The 22,504-nt window shown below is 43.8% G+C and overlaps 1 protein-coding gene across 1 annotated transcript in view; it reads right to left on the reverse strand.

The window, feature by feature from the left end:
- Window positions 1-22,504, reverse strand: part of FURIN (furin, paired basic amino acid cleaving enzyme) — a 362,179-nt gene that overhangs the window by 43,373 nt on the left and 296,302 nt on the right. The window contains exons 9-10 of the mRNA XM_040342487.1: window positions 18,887-19,099; window positions 6,534-6,634 (exon numbers count right to left, since the gene is read on the reverse strand). Of these exons, the coding sequence (XP_040198421.1) occupies window positions 6,534-6,634; window positions 18,887-19,099 (314 nt within the window). The remainder of the gene's footprint in view (window positions 1-6,533; window positions 6,635-18,886; window positions 19,100-22,504) is intronic.

Below are 22,504 nucleotides of genomic sequence, written 5' to 3' on the forward strand. Positions count from 1 at the left end.
TGGTTTCCCTTAGTTGAAATGGCGGCATTGGAATGGACGGATCGGCCTTGGGGGGCAGATGTCGCAGGCTCCCTGGACAGTTAAGTGTCCTTATTAAAAGTTAGCAGCTACAATCTTTGTAGCTGCTGACTTAAAAAAATAAATACATTTGGCTGAAACACCGCTTTAAAGGGCTAGCTGCCTGGGTAGCACCAGCTTCAATGCTGTGAAAAAAATCAAACACAAAGCAAGAGCAACCTGCAAATGGCAGTGTGAAATCAGAACTCTTGGCCTGTATACTAGTTTCAGGACATTGACCAAAGTACTAAAGCTTTGAATGATTGGATTGTTAATAGAACACCAACCACAGGATGGGCTGTGGGTGTCTAAAATAGCGCAGTGCCAGGACGTGGCAAAGTACTTAAGCTGTTGCCTCAGTTTGCCAGCTAGGTAACTAGGAATTTTGAAAAGGAAAGACTGAAAGAGATCAGTGCATATATTTTTCTCAATACAAGTTTCCTTATATCCAATATAGGCATCCGATGCGCTGAAGCCCTTGTAAATGGATTCTGGAAAAGTCCCACATGCCCAGTGATCTCCTGTGACATTTCAATCTGCTGCATTGATTGCTATCTGGCTGTGCAGGCCACTCTAAAATGGCAATTAACAAAAACAAATCTGCTTGAAAGACTAGTGAACATTGATATGTGTTGATGCAGGGAGCATAGACCCGAATGCACACAATGTGAAGGTTTCTTTTAGTCTCATAGCCTGCTCGCTCCAGATAGGCGACATGGGAAATCATGAATGGATTGAGTCGGTCGTGAAGATTTTACTCCCCCCTCCTTCATGTATGGATGTAAAAACTAATTTATAGTGCGAAATGCGTCAGCTGTTTTACTCCTGTGTTGTGTGCTGTGACTTGTAGTGCAGTTTTCCTTGTTTTTTTAAACAAAGACAACCATCAAGGTTTTTTGGAGTGCGGCTGTCCATATTTTTTTTTCCTATTTCCAACATTCATGATAGACTACTTTAGTGAAGGAATTAGGGGTATAAGACAACTTATTTGCACTTCAAATGGAAAGTTGTTATTATACCCAACCAGAAGTAAAGGATACAAGATATTTTTTGATAAGCACACTTCTCTTTTAAAGCAGAACCAAACACAGGCATGTATTGGCCATCGGGACTACCGAGAGGTTCCCGGTGGGTCGATGGCTCAGTGTGCCGGTCATGTGCAGTCCTGCAGTTGCTTCTCACTGACAGTGAGTGATCGCGATTTCACTCCTGTCACGAAGAGCAGCTGCCGACACTTGCTGTAGAGAAGATTAGGCTTTCTGCTCTTCCAGCCTGCAGGGGGAGACAGACAGCCGGCATACTTTTCTTCCTCTCTCCCCTTAATACTTTTCACATATCAGATGACTGGAGAGAGGAATGATGGATGCTGCCTTCAGAACGGAGTATGCGTGGGAGGGGGGGGAGAGGGGGGCATATTCTCATGTGAAGAGGGCTGCTGATGGGGGACACAGTCTGAGGTAAAGGGGCTGCTGATGGGAACACTTTGATGTGAAGAGGGCTGCTTATGGGGACACTGATGTAAGGGGACTGCTAAGAGGGACACTCTGATGTAAGGGGGACTGCTAAGAGGGACACTCTGATGTAAGGGGGACTGCTAAGAGGGACACTCTGATGTAAGGGGGACTGCTAAGAGGGACACTCTGATGTAAGGGGGACTGCTAAGAGGGACACTCTGATGTAAGGGGGACACTGTTGGGGACACTCAAAATTAAAGTGGGCCGGTCTGGATGAAGTCCAGGTCCATATTTTTGTCCCAGTCCAGCCCTGACCAAACCTGATATACAGCCTAATCTATTTTCACTTTTTTCTCTTCTGTCTAATCTAATAAGCTTACAGCTGGCCATAGTCTAGTTCATTTGCTGGCTACCTCCAGGGCCATAAGAATTTTGATAAAACTGTTATTATATGCTCGCGAGGCTATACTCCTTAAAGAGGAGGTTCCATAAAAAATTTTTTTTAAAGAGTCAGCAGCTACTAACACTAGAGCTACTGACTTTTAATAAGGACACTTACCTGTCCTAGCCGCCAGCGATGTCGGCCCCCGCCGAGGCTGATCCTCGATCCTGGCAGCTCCAAGTGCCGCCATCCACAGTAAGGGAAACAGGCAGTGAAGCCATACGGCTGCCCGTTTCCTACTGCGCATGCGCGAGCAGGGCGGCGCTTTGTGAATGGGCCGGCTGTTTTCTGGGACACACACAGTTCCCAGAATGCAGAGCGCCCCATTCACAAGAAGATGCCCAGTGTAGGAGGAGGAAGAGAATCCACCGTGGACGATAAAGAGGCAGATTTGGCACTTCCACGTAGCAACAGCTATTTAGGGTGAGTAAAAAAAAAAAAAAATTCATTTTTTTTGGTGACATTTTTTTTTTTTTTTGTGGAACCTCCACTTTAAATGGAAATCCTTGCAGGCCCCTACTTTAGACTTCTGGAAGTCCGTTTGGTAATAAAATGGTGCCATTGTATAAATTCACATATGAATCTAGAGGATGCCCCCACAAATTCTCTATGGTATAAGACATCTGGACGGAGTCCAGTGATACGGTCATCTCAATGCCATTGCCCCCATGATTAGCAATGATCCACTTCCCAGTATTTGACATAGGTTATTTCATTGTACTGTGGGAACTTGTTCTCCTGAAACCTACTTGGTGCCTACCAGAAGAACGGATTATGGTCACTTTGACTTTGGCTGCCAACCTTTATGTTTTGTGTGCTTTTTTTTTACTGTGTTTTTAAGCCTGGGTATGCCCAATAGGCTTTGTTTGTAAACCTTAAACTTTTAAATTCAATAAAAACAATTTACAAAAAACAAACAAAAAAAAGCCGTATATAGTTTGAAATGTGTCTGGATCAGTAGGGAAAGGCCAAATTTCAACACATGTATGACCATCCCTGTTCAACAGAAGACTACATTGCGCTGATCAGTGTATTCAGACAGTGGAGAAGTCCCCATAGTCAAAATACAACCGCACAGCAGGGAGGATTGGGTGGATGGAGGAATCAGGAAAGGAAAAAGGGAGGGAAGTGTCCCATATGACGACCAAATGATGTGAGGTATTTACTATCCTGAGAAGACGCTCCCCCAAATGAGGGGGTGTTTGCCGTAACCAAAACTACTAATCAAATACAAAAAGAACCTGGGTGAGAGCCCCAAGAAAGTAGGCTTACCCCAGGAGAGAGGTTACTGTTGGCAAGTGATGGACTATACTCAGTTAATACAAATGTATAAATGATTTATTAGTATCTACAAAACATCAGTAAAAATTAGTCTGCAATATTACATAGACCACGTGGCAGAACAAATGTTGGGAATGGTATGCTACCGCGTTAGCGGTGTAGCTAGTAAAGGACTCACGAACATAAAGACAACTGACAAACATATAACATAAACCCAGACAATCCGGATACTGTAGTATTACTTCTGTGGTAGTTCACCTGGGGCAGGGACCCCGATCAGTGCGATCAATGAAACAATAATTAATAAAAACTAGTATTAGTGAGCACACCACAGAAGTGACACTGCGGGGAGGGGGAAGCAGGCTGTGCTGGAATTGCCCTGAACCTGGGGTTCATCACGCATTTGTGAATGAATTCCTATCTGGTGTGATCGACATATATGAAGTCCATCAACCTGGTGGATTCTATCCCGTATGGGGAAATGTCAGCATCCACCAATAAAAGGAGTTCAGGGTATCGAGGGACTGAGAGGCAGTAACTCTGCTGTTTTCTGGAAGGTGTTCAAACCAGACTGATAATGTCAGTTGTAGATCTTGCTCTCATGAATGATGTATTGCAGAGAAGACACGGCAGTCACGGCAGTTCCTAATGACATACACAAGGCTTGTGTGTGAATTTCTAAATTGGCCAGTTTGTATATGTCAGATAGAGCATCGTGTTAAGATACAATTGGAACGGGCTTACCGGTTGCACAAGTTGCTGGTTGAATTGAACCAGAGTTCTCCCGGTAGTTGCAGGAGTTTGTACTCAGTCCTCTGGTAGTCCTATGAGATTAAGGGACATGCCAGTCGAATAGACGCTTGTAGATCGCAAGATAACTCCGCTGTCCTATTTAGACGGCTAATGCCGTATGCAGGATCGTGTGCAGTGATCTGCACCAATGAACACAGAGCCAGCTGGTCTCTAAGGCGAATCCTTTAGTTACAGGTGCTTCGTCTGGACTCAAGCGTCCAGACGAAGCTACGCAAGTCATCTGCGAAACGCGTTGACGTCATCACGCTCGGGCTCCGGATACTGTTGCACACCCCTCCTTCCACCTGGGGGCGGATGACGGAGGAAGCACCTGTAACTAAAGGATTCGCCTTAGAGACCAGCTGGCTCTGTGTTCATTGGTGCAGATCACTGCACACGATCCTGCATACGGCATTAGCCGTCTAAATAGGACAGCGGAGTTATCTTGCGATCTACAAGCGTCTATTCGACTGGCATGTCCCTTAATCTCATAGGACTACCAGAGGACTGAGTACAAACTCCTGCAACTACCGGGAGAACTCTGGTTCAATTCAACCAGCAACTTGTGCAACCGGTAAGCCCATTCCAATTGTATCTTAACACGATGCTTTATCTGACATATACAAACTGGCCAATTTAGAAATTCACACACAAGCCTTGTGTATGTCATTAGGAACTGCCGTGACTGCCGTGTCTTCTCTGCAATACATCATTCATGAGAGCAAGATCTACAACTGACATTATCAGTCTGGTTTGAACACCTTCCAGAAAACAGCAGAGTTACTGCCTCTCAGTCCCTCGATACCCTGAACTCCTTTTATTGGTGGATGCTGACATTTCCCCATACGGGATAGAATCCACCAGGTTGATGGACTTCATATATGTCGATCACACCAGATAGGAATTCATTCACAAATGCGTGATGAACCCCAGGTTCAGGGCAATTCCAGCACAGCCTGCTTCCCCCTCCCCGCAGTGTCACTTCTGTGGTGTGCTCACTAATACTAGTTTTTATTAATTATTGTTTCATTGATCGCACTGATCGGGGTCCCTGCCCCAGGTGAACTACCACAGAAGTAATACTACAGTATCCGGATTGTCTGGGTTTATGTTATATGTTTGTCAGTTGTCTTTATGTTCGTGAGTCCTTTACTAGCTACACCGCTAACGCGGTAGCATACCATTCCCAACATTTGTTCTGCCACGTGGTCTATGTAATATTGCAGACTAATTTTTACTGATGTTTTGTAGATACTAATAAATCATTTATACATTTGTATTAACTGAGTATAGTCCATCACTTGCCAACAGTAACCTCTCTCCTGGGGTAAGCCTACTTTCTTGGGGCTCTCACCCAGGTTCTTTTTGTATTGGATGGAGGAATCAGTTTGTTTTTCGATCAATTCACTGGCTGATCAAAAAAAAAAAAAGACTCATCTATGCCCAGCCTTACTTTTACCTATCAGATTTCATGCAGACCTTTCACCAATCATATTTAGATTTCATGCAGACATTTCGCCCATCATATTCAGATTTCATGCAGACGTTTCGCCCATCATATTCAGATTTCATGCAGACCTTTTGCCCATCATATTTAGATATAATGCAGACATTTTGCCCATCATATTCAGATTTCATGCAGACCTTTCACTCATATTCAGATTTCATGCAGACCTTTCGCCCATCATATTCAGATATAATGCAGACATTTTGACCATCATATTCAGATCTCATGCAGACCTTTCGCCCATCATATTCAGATTTCATGCAGACCTTTCACCCATCATATTCAGATCTCATGCAGACCTTTCACCCATCATATTCAGATCTCATGCAGACCTTTCACCCATCATATTCAGATTTCATGCAGACCTTTCACCAATCATATTTAGATTTCATGCAGACTTTTCACCCATCATATTCAGATTTCATGCAGACCTTTCACCAATCATATTCAGATTTCATGCAGACTTTTCACCCATCATATTCAGATTTCATGCAGACCTTTCACTCATATTCAGATTTCATGCAGACATTTTGCCCATCATATTCAGATTTCATGCAGACATTTTGCCAATCATATTCAGATTTCATGCAGACCTTTCGCCCATCATATTCAGATTTCATGCAGACCTTTCACCAATCATATACAGATTTCATGCAGACCTTTCACCAATCATATTCAGATTTCATGCAGACATTTCACCAATCATATTCAGATTTCATGCAGACTTTTCACCCATCATATTCAGATTTCATGCAGACCTTTCACTCATATTCAGATTTCATGCAAACATTTTGCCCATCATATTCAGATTTCATGCAGACCTTTCACCCATAATATTCAGATTGCATGCAGACCTTTCGCCCATCATATTCAGATTTCATGCAGACCTTTCGCCCATCATATACAGATTCCATCCAGAATATTTACATCTGTATGTGCTCACTATCAGTCTAGGTGACAATGTTTACCATAAATGTAGTGTAAAACATAAAATACATACTTTGCTTCCAAAGCCAGCGCAATAATTCCAGCAGCCAATGGAGCAGAGGCTGATGTTCCTGTGTGAGTGTCTGTACACTTCTGTCTTAGATCTGTTGTTACCTGATGGAAGAGGAAAACAGCCTGATCAGAACACACAGCCCTAATACTCCCAACAGGAAGCTGGCACGTTACCAACAGCAGGCTAGACACAGACTGTGACAAAAAGTAATGACAGCATTTTTACATGGACTCTTCAAGTCTGACTTTTGAGTTTATACATTTGCTAAAGAATTATTGAAATAGATTGAATTATTTTGCTGCTCTTAAGCTATGGAGATGCTTCACGCTAAAATGCCATGGTGACCTACAGCAGTAGGCCTATTACTGTATGTATGGCAATTATGGGGGGACACTTAAAAGACAAACTCTACAAAAAAAAAATCTATTTAAAGGTCCTTTCAAATCCATGCAGTAACACACATTCAGCGTGCAAAAAGAAGAATAAGCAGACCAGGATTTCCTATTCTGCACATGAGGTAAACAAATAAATAAATAACAAAATACACATTTTTTATTGCATTATGGGCCAGATTTTCAGAGACTTACGTTGGCGTATCAGTAGATACGCCGTCGTAAGTCCGAATCTGCGCCGTCGTAAATTTAGGCATATTCTGGAAACCAGATACGCTTAAATTAGGCTAAGATACGAGCGGCGCAAGTCTCCTACGCCGTCGTATCTTAGGGTGCATATTTACGCTGGCCGCTAGGTGGCGCTTCCGTTGAGTTCGGCGTAGAATATGCAAATGACTAGATACGCCGATTCACGAACGTACGTGCGCCCGTCGCAATTAGTTACGCCATTTACGTTAGAGATACGCCGGCGTAAAGATAAAGCTGGTCTCTAGGTGGCGCATCCCATGCAAAGTATGGACTTCGGAACAAGCGTATCTTTTTACGTTGTTTGCGTAAGTCGTACGCGAATAGGGCTGTGCGTAAATTACGTTCACGTCACAGGCATTGAGCCGACGTATTTTTGGGCGTAAAAACAACGTGATACTGAGCATGCCCGCGCATGCGCCGTTCGTTCGGCCATGCATCTACATGGGGTCAAGCCTCATTTAAATACAACACGCCCCCTACAGCCTACTTTGAATTACGCGCGCTTACGCCGGCCCATTTACGCTATGCCGCCGTAACTTAGGAGGCAAGTGCTTTGTGAATACAGCACTTGCCTCTCTAAGTTGCGGCGGCGTAGCGTAAATACGCTACGCCCGCGCAACGTAGATCGGCCGTACCTGAATCTAGGCCTTACTATTCGTGTCAGTGAGCCTTCTAAACGGGTGTAAATGCACGAAGACACAGTGGGGTTGATTTACTAAAGGCCAACAGACAGTGCACTTTGCAAAGTATAGTTGTACTCTGCAAGGGTAGTTGCTTCAGAGATTAGTAAATCAAATAAAGCTTCACTTTGCAAAGAATAAGCAAGAAATAAAAAATAAAATAAAAAAACAGTTATAGAGAAAATACATTGTAAATTGTATTTCTATTTGAAACATTTTCATTCAGCCAAAATGAGACCGGATTATAGCATCAAACTCCTTTGAGAGATTTTCCACGATAAACAATGAATTGGGAAATTAAGCTGAAAAAGAGTAACACCGTTGATACTGCCTCGTGAAAAGAAGTGGAAATTACAAGGGAAAATTTTACCAAATGGAATTGTTGAGAGAAAAAGACAAAACTGGGCAGGATAGTGGCTAAGTGGTCAGCACTCCTGCCTGGCAGCACCAGGGTCATTGGTTTGAATCCAAAGCATGGCAGTACCTGCCTAGAGTTTGCATGTTCTCCCTCTGTGGGTTTCCTCTGGTTTCCTCCCACCCTCTAAGGACATGCTGGTAGGATAACGATCTCCTGTCCAAATTGGCCCTAGTATGTGTATGTATGAATGTAAGTTAGGGACCTTAGATTGTAAGCTCCTTGAGGGTATTGACCAATGTGAAAGTACAATATATATGTAATGTGCTGAGTAAATTGTCAGCGCCATTTTGAGCTTATGATGTGCTGTTAATGGTGCTATCTGCCCGTTTCACAACACCCCTAAAGCTGCACAGTTGGAAACTGACAGAAGGGCCCGTGGAACTCAGAATCCCTTGGAAAGGTTGGGAAACCATTATTTCAACTCACCATGCACCTCTAATGTCTAAGTCTTCTGTGCCATCCTGGATGGAAAATATATCTTTATTTACTTAAAATGGGACAGTAATATTAATCCACAATATCTCCCAGGATATATGTAAAGACTATTCTTGGTTTGTTTGATTCTGAACTTAACATGTTAGTTGAGAGAGCTGGTCACATTGGCCTCTGTACAATGTAGGAGACGGGCAGACTACTACTGAAGCTCCTGCCATTGTGAGAAGACGTCCGTTGTTTACTTATGATAATGTATAATCTTCTGTGTGAAGCTCGGTGACAACAAGTCTGACCTGTAGTGAAATCCTGCTTAATCACAACAATGGCCAGAAGGACATGGAGTCACATCGGCTGCTTTAAGGGATTAGTTAATTAGCTCATGTAAAATGTATGTTTTTGGTTACAAGTGTATTGTTAGAGTAATATGAGCAGGAGGACGGAACCTCCTCTTTAACTGTATATAAGACTTGTACTTTATTTTTTGTATGGTTCTAAAAAAAAAAACAGTTCATGTTCAGCAAACAAATATCGTCTTTGTTGTTGATAGCGGTTGGAATATCTGATTTCTATATTTAGACTGGGAGGAAGAGGTATATGACGAAAGCACTCAAGCAGAGTGTGGGACGTTTCTTTACAGAAACTATTTGGGGTACGATGTTCCTTTCTTCACATGGTTATTGAAGTGCACATTACAAAACCCTTAAAGCAGGGGTCTCAATTAGACTGTTCGGGTCCAGGCTGTAGACAGTAGAAATAAAGGATTTGGCGTTGACCTTGTTGGGTCATAGCAGGTCATAGCTACAACTCTCCAATCAGCAAACCCCATTCACCCTGCTGACTGAAAAGCCAAAAGCTTAGGCTGGCCATAACACAGAGCACATTTATTTTCTGCAACCACTGGGGGGGGGGAGGCCTTTGCAGCCATCCCCGCCGGGGGAACACAGTGATTATCGCTAGCAGTTACTAGCAATAATCCCAAGAGAATCTGTCAGGCTGGTTGTACCCAAGTTGATCGAACAACTTGGTACATTCAGCCGGCCTATCGTTGGTTGAGTCTCAGCCAGTTTCTGTTGAACCGGCCGAGATTCGAACTGTGTATGGCTGGCCTTAGGGTGGTATGCTAGACCAAGGCGCCCCAACAACAGGTCATGTTTTCAGGCTTTCCATTATTTTGAAAAGGTGATTTGATCAGTTTCACTGCCTTAGTAATTACCACAGCCGTTTCATCTGAGGGAAATCCTGAAAACATGACCTGTTGGGACACCTTGAGGACTGGAGTTGAGAAACACTGTGCTAGACCTCTGCAAAGAGACATCCACTTTAACAAAGAAAGCAAGGGTCCGTCTCCTTCATCCTTTGCATGGTGGGAGGGGACAGGCTTTTCTAGTCTGGTTGCCTGATAAAGAAAACAAACTGTAAATCTTGTTTTGATGCACCTGGAATGTATTTAGCTGCTTTAAATTGAAAGTATATTTGGGCTTTAATTGTGTTCACATAAGATATAAAATGTACAGCTCAGAAGATTAGCAGCAGGGGACCACATCATAGATTTATCACCAACGCGCTCCGATAGTTCAAGTGCATATTGTAAGCTGAAAACCTATTTACGTGAACTATTAATTTGGACCAGGTGTGGTATAAACGGACGCAACAATTTCCAATGCATATTATATGCTGCATCTTCTGAAATTCAGCGTGTAAAACATCTGCCCATCTCTTTCATTAGAGTAATGGGTATACTTTAAAGAGCAGAAAAAAATATTTATGATAAAATTCCCATCTGTCTATAGACATTGGACCCAAGTGTTCTAAAAATAAAACATAGCGAAATACGGCAGAAAATTGGTACCAAGAGAAATATGGAGTCTGTCATTATAGACTTCTTCTGAAATGCTAGTTGCCTGGCCCTCAAGTTGATTCAAACTGCCTAAATTCTGAATCCCCCATCCCAGAACCACATAGGGCCAAATCCACAAAGACCCGGCGTAACGGCGAATTTCTAATTTAAGTTACACTGCCTTAAAATTTCTACCCAAGTGCCCGATCCACAAAGCACTTACCTAGAAATTTCTGGCCGTGTAACTTAAATTCCGCCGGCGCAAGGCGTTCCTCATTTCATGGGGGCGATTCCCATTTAAATGAGGCGCGCTCCCGCGCCGGCCGTACTGCGCATGCTCGTGACGTCATTTTCCCGACGTGCATAGCGCAAAATTATGTTACGCCGGGCTTTGTGGATTGCGACGGGTCAATAAAGTTGCGTCGAAAAAAAAAAAAATTCGAAAAAAAAACGCGTCGCTAGACAGAAGGGTCTGCTTTTAAATGGTGTACTAACTTTACACCATGTAAAAGCAGCCCTAATTTTGCGTATGCAACTTAATACTTACGGAGAAAAAACTAAGCAGAAAAGCTTCGTGGATCTCCGTAAGTGCCAATTTGCATACCCGAGGCGGCATTTCGACACGAAATGCCCCCAGCGGCTGATGCGGTACTGCATCCTAAGATCCGGCAGTGTAATTCAATTACACATGCCGGATCTTCTCCCTAACTATGGAAAACTGATTCTGTGGATCAGTTCCATAGTTAGGACCAGGGATACGATGGCGTAACAGCAGTTACTCCGTCGTATCTCTTTTGAGGATTTGGCCCATAGAGTCTTGTGAAAAATTACACACATGGAAATTGTCTTTCAACATATTTGTTCTTCAAAAATATGAATATATTTTCTTGTGTACTGTGGATAAAGTTCACCCTTGGCATCAAATGATGATGTATAACTGCCCAACAGGAGGAGAACTTCCGCTTGGATTGCCACCCTAGCCAATGGGAAATGGAGCAGAAACCTGCCAAAACTAGGTACCCACTTCCCCCCTCTTCCAAAAGAAATATCATCCAAATGTGAAAGAGGAGAGTAGAAGGAGGAAAAAGAGTGGAACTTCCACTTTAGGTGTCCGTTTAATAAACTGTGAAGTTTTTTCTCCGTTCAGTTCACAGCAGTTCACGGCAGTTCTCATGAGGAGAATTATCTCCTCTGCAGCCGGTTTAATAAACTGAGAACTTCAGTTCTCAGAGGGAGAACAGAGGTGAAGTTTTTTCTCTGAAAACAGCCGAGATCTGTGTAAAAGTGGGTGGACTGCCTGTAATCTCATGAGATATTGTGAGATTATGGTGCACCCGAATTCAAACAGTGAAACTAACGTTTAAAAGAACATGTAATTAATGTTTTCAGACATGTGATAACATATATATATATATAAAATTACACACATATATATATATATATATATATATATATATATATATATATATATATATATATATAAATACTGTATGTATATGTATGTGTGTATATATATATATGTGTATATATATATATGTGTGTGTATATATATATGTGTGTGTATATATATATATGTGTATATATATATATATACACACACATATATATATATACCGTATTTATCAGCCTATAGTGCGCACCCGCGTATAGCGCGCACCCCTACTCTGGACGTGAAATTCCTGAATTTTATTTATTTTTTATTACTTACAGTTTTGGTGTCTTGCCTGGCGTCCATCGGCGGCCTTGTCCGGTCTGGCGTCCGTCTGCGACCTTCGTGGTGTCCTCCCCGCTGCTCCTGCGCTGTCTCTGAGCCGATCCCTGCTTCCCGCGCTGTGTTTGAACGCCGCCGCCGCCGACATATACCGAGCGCAGTACACTCGGGCACGCTCGGCTCCTCTCGCATAACCTAGAAGGGAGCCGAGCCTGGCCGACTGTACCCGAGTATACTGCGCTCGGTATATGTCTGCGGCAGCGTTCAAACACAGCGCGGGAAGCAGGGATCGGCGGCAAAGTTCAAACACAGTGCGGGAAGCAAGTATCGGCGTATATCGCGCACCCACAATTTTGCCCTGATTTTAAGGGAAAAAAAGTTCGCGTATACGCCGATAAATACGGTATATATATATGTGTGTGTGTGTATATATATATATATATATATATATATATATATATATACACACACACACACACACACACACACACACACACACACGTGTTATATAGATACTGTATGTGTATATATATATATATATATATATATATATATATATATATATATATATATATATATATATATATATATATACACACACACACACACACACACATATACACACACACACGTATATTGTTGTTAATATTCATTTTTAACCCACTGGTGTTGAAATTAGGAAGAAATAAGCCGTCTTCCTCTTATCACACCAGCTTCTCTCCCAGATTCTCCACCTCTGAGCTGGTGAATCTGGAAGGGAGATATTTCAGGTGAAGAGCTGTGAAATCTTCAGATCACGGTTTATTAAACTGGCCGTTTGTGACAAAACATCCATGTGCTGTGATGTGAAGTGAAGAACATGTTCTCTGCTCCTTATCACAGTTTATTAAACCGGCAATGCTCTGTGATAAGCAGTGATCAGCCGTGATCATCATGATCTCCACTTATCACGGTTTATTAAACATACACCTTAGTGTGAAGTTCTGCTTTAAGTGGCTCTGCTTATTCTATCATTCCTCTGTCTGAGTCACTTCTGACAGTCTATGGCGACACTACAGAACGTCAGAAGATGGCCCTGCCCCCTCCAGCACACAGCGGGTGACTGCCTCAGCTGTGCATGTTTCCCTTTGAGACTGTGTAGAAGGGGGTGTGTCCTTTCCCTCCACTCAAGTCTCAATTTACACTCTGCTTCCTTCCTTTTGCAGTGCACTGTGGGACATCAGACCCCTGTCTTCTGGAGCTTAGAAATTGCCTTTTATTAGTGAATTTTGAAACCATGGGGAGGAGAGAGAAATGTACAACATACACTATATTGTCAAAGGTGTTGGGACACCTGCCTTTACACGCATATAAACTTTAATGGCATCTCAGTCTTAGCCCATAGGGTTCAATATTGGGTTGTCTCACGCTATGTAGCTATAACAGCTTCAACTCTTCTTGGAAGTCTGTCCACAAGGTTTAGGTGTGTCTATGGCAATGTTTGACCATTCATTCAGAAGCGCATTTGTGAGGTCAGGCACTTATGTTAGACAAGGCGGCCTGGCTCACAGTCTCTGCACTAAATCTTCCCAAAGGTGTTCCATCAGGTCTCTGTGTAGGCCAGTCAAGTTCTTCTACCCAAACTCACTCGTCCATGTCTCTATGGACCTTTCTTTGCGCATTGGTCCAAATAATTCGGTGAAGAGGGGGGGGGGGGATTATGGTGTTTTTCAGGGGTTGGACTTGGCCCCTTAGTTCCAGTGAAGGGAACTCTGAAGGCGTTTGCACACCAAAACATTTTGGACAATTTTATACCCCCAACTTTGTGCGAACAGTTTGGGGATGGCCCCTTCCTGTTCCAAAATGACTGTGCACCAGTGCATAAACAAGGTCCATAAAGACACGGATAAGCGAGTTTAGGGTGGAGGAATGTGACTGGCCTGCACAGAGTCCTGACCTCAACCCAATACAACACCTTTGGGATGAATTAGAGCGGATGATGAAGACGACGAGTTCCGATTGGCCAGACAAGCGTGTGGGCGACTCCCCAGTTTGCAGCTCTGGACCACTCCCACCCAGAGACACACAGCCAACATCTCCATGAGGCTTATCGAGGCTCCAGCTGCAGCTAACACACGGCGCTCGTAGATCCCTCAATAGAGACATTTTCCGGTGGCCCTCCTGTGCTCCTGTGACACTGCATGTGGAAGTTCCCACCCGCTCTAGCACTCTGCAAGTGCACCAACATTTTTCACGCAAGTTTTTTGTGTTGTTTTATACTTATATACTGAATAAATTCCTAAGCTGTTTAAAGGATTGGCTTGGCGCTTCTCTCCTCCTTATGAATTAGAGCAGAGCCTGCGAGCCAGGCGTTCTTTGTCCAACATCAGTGCCTGACCTCACAAATGCGCTTCTGAAAAAATAGTCAAATATTCCCATAGACACACCCCTAAACCTTGTGGACAGCCTTCCCAGAAGAGTTGAAGCTGTTATAGCTGCAAAAGGTGGGCCAACTCAAAATTGAACCCTACAGACTTAGGGCTCTTTCACACAGAGCGCCCGTTCAGAGCGCTCTATGGAGCCGTGGATGTCAGCGGTGACATGCGAGCTGAAATCGGACCTGCTAAGATCCGCCAAAGTGTGACGGAGGAAAAACCTACTTTTCCATCCGTCTGGCGGATCGGATTTGGTGAACATGTTCATCCGATCCCCCCATAGGGGAGAGCGGAGAAAAGACAGTGTGCGGGGACCGCCCTGTCATCCGCCGGCTCAGCAGGGATCAACGGAGAGATCCCAGCTGAGCAAGCGGAGGTTCACGGGGCGGATCATTACTGATCCGCCCCGTGTGAAAGGGGCCCAAGACTGGGATGCCATTAAAGTTTATGTGCATCTAAAGGCAGGCGTCCCAATACTTCTGACAATGTAGTATATGTAGGAGAATTTGCTTAACCTCTGAGGTCCCGTACACACGATTCAGCCAGAAACTCGATCGGCGCTGAATTCTGCCGAGAAACCCGGCCGTGTGTACACTTTCGGCCGAGGAAGCCGTCGAGTTCCTCGTCGAGCCAAATAGAGAACATGTTCTCTATTTCCTCGTTGTTCAATGAGGAAACTTGGCTCGCCGAGATCCTCGGCGGCTTCACACAGAACTCGACGAGCAAAACGATGAGTTTTGCCCGTCGAGTTCCTCGGACGTGTGTACGGGGCCTGAGGAATGCCTGAGACTGGTTATTTTCCTGGGTATATGCAAAGATTTAAAACCACTTTAAAAAATCTATCTACCAAATATCAAAAAATTGTCATTTTAAAAGTAAATATAAAAATACACACATGAAAACTATTCATCGTACACATCAGTACCAATTTCACTAACTGTTATCAAATGATATAAAAAAATAATAAAACATGAACAGGCTACACTGACCATCTATATCTTTATCCAAAATCTACTGGATTGGGGCCATCGTAAACAAATACACTTTGTTCAGCCTGTATGTTGAAACATTATGAATGCATTGTGAACCGCAAAGCAAACAGAAAAGAACACGCTTGGAACACGGGCGTCCAACTGGCAGATAGAGGATGGAAGCAGTCCAGTCTAATGCTGCCGATTCAAACTAACGTGACAAATGAGGCAGGGGAGAGTTTAAAGGGAAAGGAATAGTGGAAACACACAGCAGGTTAAGCCTCGTTAAGCGCGGTAATCTTTATTAGTCGATTAAAAATACGTATACTACAGCAACCAAGCTTTATTGCAAATAGCCAACTGAGAGCATATTTTTCTTTGTTGGTTCACTAGGTTACTAAACAAAGAGCCCAATGTATAAAGGGTTACATCACAATTACATGTGCTACAATAGGATTAGTAACAAAAAAAACGCACCCCTCCTTCAAACTAAAACATAATGAACCAATATTACTTTGCATGCAACTAATTGCCCATAGAACAAAATCTTCGCACCATATTAGTTTGCAGTCAACAGATGTTGCTCGTAATAAAAAGCAGATGAATTATAAACAAATGTGCGGCAATCTAGAGCTACAGGTTATGAAATATATTCAAATAACGGAGCTCGTGCAACATAATTACAGCCCAGGTGGTCACATTCTAAGCACTGCTTTTGTTTGCCAAGGAAGATTACCAAACGCCTTTGTAGTTTATCAAAATTATATCTATCCATATCTTAAAAAAGAATTCTAGGTATGGATATTTTTACATATGCATATACCATACCTGTGGGCAGCGCAGATCCTGACCTCCCTGGGGCCCTAAGCAAAATGGGGGGGGGGTATGGGGGGCACCGCCGACATGTCACATTAAAGATTAAAGTTGAGAAGCGGGGGGATGGGGTGTCCTGTTGTCGGAAATTACATCTTACATTAAAGTGAGAAGCGGGGGTGCTGACTTCCTACCTCTTCTCCCATGCAGCCAGTGAGTTGATAAACGGGGTGAAGGGCTGAAAATGACTTCTCACTAAGCGGGGCCTCTAGTAATTTGGGGGGCCCTCCGCATCTTTGCGGGGCCCTAAGTGGCTTGCATAGTGAGTCTATAGGGCGGATTGGCCCTGCCTGTGGGATCCTTCTAGAAGCTGGAATTCACTGTAGATACCACTACTCCAGTAACCACCATGAGCTTCCAGGTCCCGTGCTAAATGACTGCCCTGCTGCATTCTGAGTACAGAAAATACAAAGCATCCTCTGAACAGTGTCCAGGCCAAGCAGCGGACCCTCCTGTGTTCACAATGCAGCCGGGTAGCTACTCAGCACAAAGCTAGTGGAGATCACTGGAGTAGTGAATGTAAAATGAAATCCAGGGACATATTTTTTTTTTTTACTAGTAATGGCGGCAATCAGCGACTCTCTGCCCGTCGCCACCGCTAACCTGCCTCACAGCCTCTCAAGTCTCACTCTCCGGGCCCCGGCTACTACTGAGTGGGGAGCGGAAGAAGATCACTGCACCAGGGAAGGCAAGGAAATAAACAGGCAAAGGACTGGCCGGGACTTGAGCCAAGGCAGAAGAACATGCGAGCGGAGCTGAATGGGCATGCACCCGAAACTGAAGAAAATATTCCCTCCGCTCCGACCAGCACATGATTATCAGAAAGAGGAACAGATAATGGCAAACATACACCCCCCAAGCTAGTAGGAGTGTCGGAGCGGGGGTGTGCAATTCAGAATTTTTATTTTTAAATTCTGCACTGACTGTCTTTGAGATTGCCCCAGCCCCTGTTTAAATCTAATCAGGGGACAAAACCGGGGACAGACTTGGTCCGGGGACAGTGTCTTCAATCCGGGGACTGTCACCGGAAACCGGGGTTGTCTAGTCACCCTATACTACAGTGATTTCCAGCTTCTAGAGCAGGGGTGCCCAACCAGTGGCCCACAGAGCCTTCTGATGTGGCCTGCGACCTCCTGCTTTAAGATGGAATAGAATAGAATAATTAAAGGTCAGTTTTTTACTAAAATCACAGTGTATATATGGGCATATCTCTTCTGCAGTGGTTACTGGGCTGCTTTCAACCTGACCCACAGATGCAGAGCAGTGCACCTGCGGGTTACCTGCACTGAGCTATAGACTTCTGTTAATAGCTGCGAGTTTGGCAAGCTTCCTGAAAGTGCATCAAACCTGCAAAATAAAATAGAAGTCTATTGCAAAGTGCAGGAAAGCCAAAAGGTACACTGCGTTGCATCTGTAAACCGCAGCGCATCAATGTGAAAGCAGCCTTGGGTCCCTTTCACACGGCCAGTTCGACTCAATTGGACCCTCCATTCCCCCTCAGGAGTACCTCCAATCCAATCCACAAAAAAAAAAAAAACACTATAGTGGGTTGTGTCCGTATACACTCTGCATATGCAGAGCGGACATGGACCTGCCATCCATCTGCTTCGCTCATTGTGGCCCGTGACCGGTTACCAAGTCGCTTAAGTGGCCCTCTGGCTTCAAAAGGTTGGGTACCCCTGTTCTAGAGGGATACCACAGGTATGGAAAATGCATATATAAAAATATCCATACCTGGAATTTTTCCTTAAGCTATGGTTAGATACCCACAGGTATGGTATATGCATAGTGACCTTGGAAAGCTTACAGTGTCGATCAAATCTAGAAATATGAGTAACTCCCCACTGGTGCTCAGAGCATGGAAGCAAGCATCCAACATTACCAATCCAGGAGTGCCTGCATAACGAAGGCAGGACGCCGCTCAACCGACCCAGTGCTTGTTAAGGTGTATGGCCTCAGCCACACCCTCCCATCAGGGCTTAGTCATAGAGCTTCTTTATGACCAAGCCCTAGAGGGCAGGGTGAAACACGTCAGATTGTGTGTGGCTGCTGGAGCAGTGCTGGCTGAAGCTATATACCTTAACGAGCACTGGGTCGGTTGAGTGGTGGCCTGTCCTTGTTGTTATGGTAATTGGAATTCTTCTTTAAATGTATATACCAATATTCGACATGCCAGGAAGTCAGGTGAAATATGCCAGAAAGGGGGGGGGGGGATCTAACTTTTCCTTGTTCTATATAAAAGATTACAGCTTGCATCCCAATATTAAATCACAAATTCCATGCTATTTTCTAAACTGGCAATACAAGGGAACAAAGTCATCCTTCTTATGACTTTAGCGGTGAGAGGAAAGAGTGTAGAGAGACAATACTTACAATCTGTCTTTCATTCTGATTCCCGCTGCTGTACGTGGTAGCCAGTGTTGAGGAACAGGCCTCGCTGTACCATGGTACATTGCCATACTGGGTGGTGCTGCTGATGGACAGTGTGTAGATGCTGTTTGTATATCCATCGCAGTTGCAGCTGTCACGTTCTCTTCCGCCATTCCCAGAGGCCCAAACATATATAGAGCCAAGACCATAACGACCCTGTCCGAGCAACAAAACACAAACTGATGACATAAGCAACGTACTTATGAGTTTACTCTCAGACAGCTGTGTAACGGCATGTGCAGATGGGCATTGTTGACAAACATTGGCTTTTGCATTTCAATGAATGCTGCTAAAATGCATGCTGTGTTTTTCTTGCATGCAATACAATCACATCTCAGTAGGAACTGATGCATCTAAAGCAGGGCTGTTTGAAGGAATTTGGGGGCCCCAAGCAAAATTGGGGGGCCCCCAATCACCCCCCCTCCCGCACGTAAAGCCTACATTAGCGCTTCACAAATTTTTTACACCCATGTACTTACTCTTCCCCAGTCCCTATGTTTCTCTATTCTCACCTCCCCTTCTTCCCTGTAGGCCGCCGTTGTAGCGTGGCCAAGCTCCTCTTCCTCCTGTCAATCCGGTGTTCTATCATTATGGGTCCTTTGTCCCCTATCAGATAGTGCCCGGGCACCGTGCGGTACAGGAGATTCAGTTTCCTGTGTTCCCGGCTGGACTGAAAGGAAGTGAGCACTCAGTGTGCACTTCCTGTTAGTCCGGCCGGGAACAGGAAACTGAATCTCCTGTACCACGTGTGGTACCTGGCCGGAATGACAGGACTCCAGGAGGTAGGAGTAGGAGCTCGGCCAAGCTACAGCCTGGGAAGGGGAAGTTGGGGGCCCCAGGTCAGCTCGGGGGCCCCAAGCAATTGTTTATTTTGCCTGTCCTGTAGCGACGGGCCTGATCTAAAGAAATCCAAAACGAAACAGGTCAAACAGCCTAAAATGGTCATCCACACTGCACCTGAAGAGAATCTGCAGAGGAAAAACAAAGCCCGACTGCACAAGCCTAAAAGCAATAGGGATAGATCTTCCATCCAAAACAATATAGGTCTCTGTGTGGCTTTTTTTCTTGATGTTTTTATTACACATACCCCTCACTCCATTTTCATATCCAATCTATTCTTTTTACTGCCAACCTTTTACGATGACAACCAATTTTTTTCTTAAAGGCCATCCTAACAAACTGGACTATCGTCAGTCTGTTCTTGCAGCTCTGAAAACTACGATATTTCCATTTAGCAGATTCTGGTTCCTCCTGTTTATAGTGAAGATTCCACAGTCCCAATAAAACACTTATTTGTGCACCCTACGATCTGGGAATCCACCAGGAGAATCGGAACACAAGCTTTGTAGTAGCTGAAAGGAACTGGGAATTCTGATTAATGTTGATGTCTTACCAGTTAAAGCGGATTTCCACCCAAAAATTGAACTTCTGCTTTTCGGAACCCTCCCCCTCTCGGATGTCATATTTGGCACCTTTCAGGGGAGAGGGTGGTGCAGGTATTTGCAGTCACTTCCGGGCATAGACTCCTGTGGGAGTCACGCCGCTCACCCCCCCCCCCCCCCCCGCGCTGTCTCCTGGGAAACACACTGGTCCTAGGAGAGAGCAGGAACCAGTGAGGGCTCACCGCGATACTAGTTCATGTTCTGTAGGGAACCGGGCAGAGAAGCCAAAACGCTTTACTTCCTGATTCCCTCACCGAGGATGGCGGCGGGGGCAGCCGAGAGACGAGAGATTGCTCGGCCTCGGCTGCCGTCATCGCCGGCCGTTGGACAGGTAAGTGTCCATTTTTTAAAAGTCAGCAGCTGCGGTATTTGTAGCTGCTGGCTTTTAAAAAACAAAAATCGGGTGGACCTCCGCTTTAAAGTTTAACCCCATTTTTGTTAAGGAAAAAAAAAATCTCTCTGGGTGATCGATGTATATGGCAGGGATTTTAATTTCTCTAAAGTTTTCTCTGTTTATTTCATTATGTTGTTTGGATAAGATTTTGAATGAAAGGCCTGGTTAATTAGAATTGCCTGTTGCACTTTCGGTGTTTTATTGAGAAAAGCTGCGGGGTATGCATCCCCTCAGAAGTATTTAACCCTTAGGGAGTATGCTCACCAAAACTGACATTCCTTATGCCGGGGTTGCCTTTGACCTGTAACTTAGTGCAAACTTCTGGGAAAATCAGCGAGCCAATCATACAAGCAGGAAATTACATTTTTGGAGATGTTTTGTACACCAGCTGGGTACAGAAATCCTCCAGGTTTCCATATTGCATTGAAGTTTACAGAAACTTACAGCAACTGCAGATTGGATAGGAAAGGTAATTTTTAATGACATTCAATTACACCATGACTTTTGTAACAACTATTTAACAGCTTGCCGACCATGTCACAAACATATACGTCCTCAGAATGGCATATATATATATATATATATATATATATATATATATATATATATATATATATATATATATATATATATATATATATACACACACACACGCACACATATATATATATATATATATATATATATATATATATATATATATATATATATATATATATATATATATATATATATATATATATATATATATATATATATATATACACACACACACACACACACACATATACATATACATACACGTTGCTTTGAATTTTGCACGCACAAGCTGTGACCGTGCCCGCTGGACCCGTGGACTCGATGTCTGCCATGCCCGCTGGACCCGCAAACTTGATGTCCGCCTGTGTCCCACGATTATGTCACGGAGCTGCAGAACAGAGGGATGCCTGTGTAAACAAGGCATCTCCCTGTTCTGCCTTGTGACAGGACACTGATTTTCTGCTCCCTGTCATCGGGAGCGATGATCAGTGTCGTGTCAGTGGTAGCCCAGCCCCACCACAGTTAGAATCACTCCCATGGACACACTTGGCCCCTTCCTAGCCCCCTACTGGTTAACCCCTTCCCTGCCAGTCACATTTACACAGTAATCACAGTAATATAGCACTGTATATCGCTGTATAAATGACAATAGTCGCAAAATAGCGTCAAAAATGTCTGCCTTAATGTTGCAGTCACGATAAAAATCGCAGATCACTGCCATATCTAGTAGAAAAAATAAAAATGCCATAAAACTACCCCCTACTTTGTAGACGCTATAACTTTTGCGCAAACCAATATACGCTTATTGCGATTTTTTTACTAAAAATATGTAGAAGAATACGTATTTTTATATATTTTTGGGGATATTTATTATAACAAAAAGTAAAAAATATTGCTTTTTTTTTTTCAAAGTTGTCGCTTTTTTATAGCTCAAAAAATAAAAACCGCAGAGGTGATCAAATACCACCAAAAGAAAGCTCCGTTTGTGGGGGAAAAAAAGGATGGCAATTATGTTTGGGAGCCACATCGCACGACCGCGCAATTGATTTTTGGAAGGTTCAGTGAGAGATCCTACGGTAAAAATATATTGTGCTTCACCTTTAAAATGCCTTGGAAGAGAAAACCTGTCAAGCAACTCTGCGGCATTACAGGTAAAAAAAAAAAAAAAAAAAGAATCTAACTATA

Source organism: Rana temporaria, chromosome 3 (genome assembly GCF_905171775.1).
Source record: "Rana temporaria chromosome 3, aRanTem1.1, whole genome shotgun sequence".
NCBI lineage: Eukaryota > Metazoa > Chordata > Amphibia > Anura > Ranidae > Rana > Rana temporaria.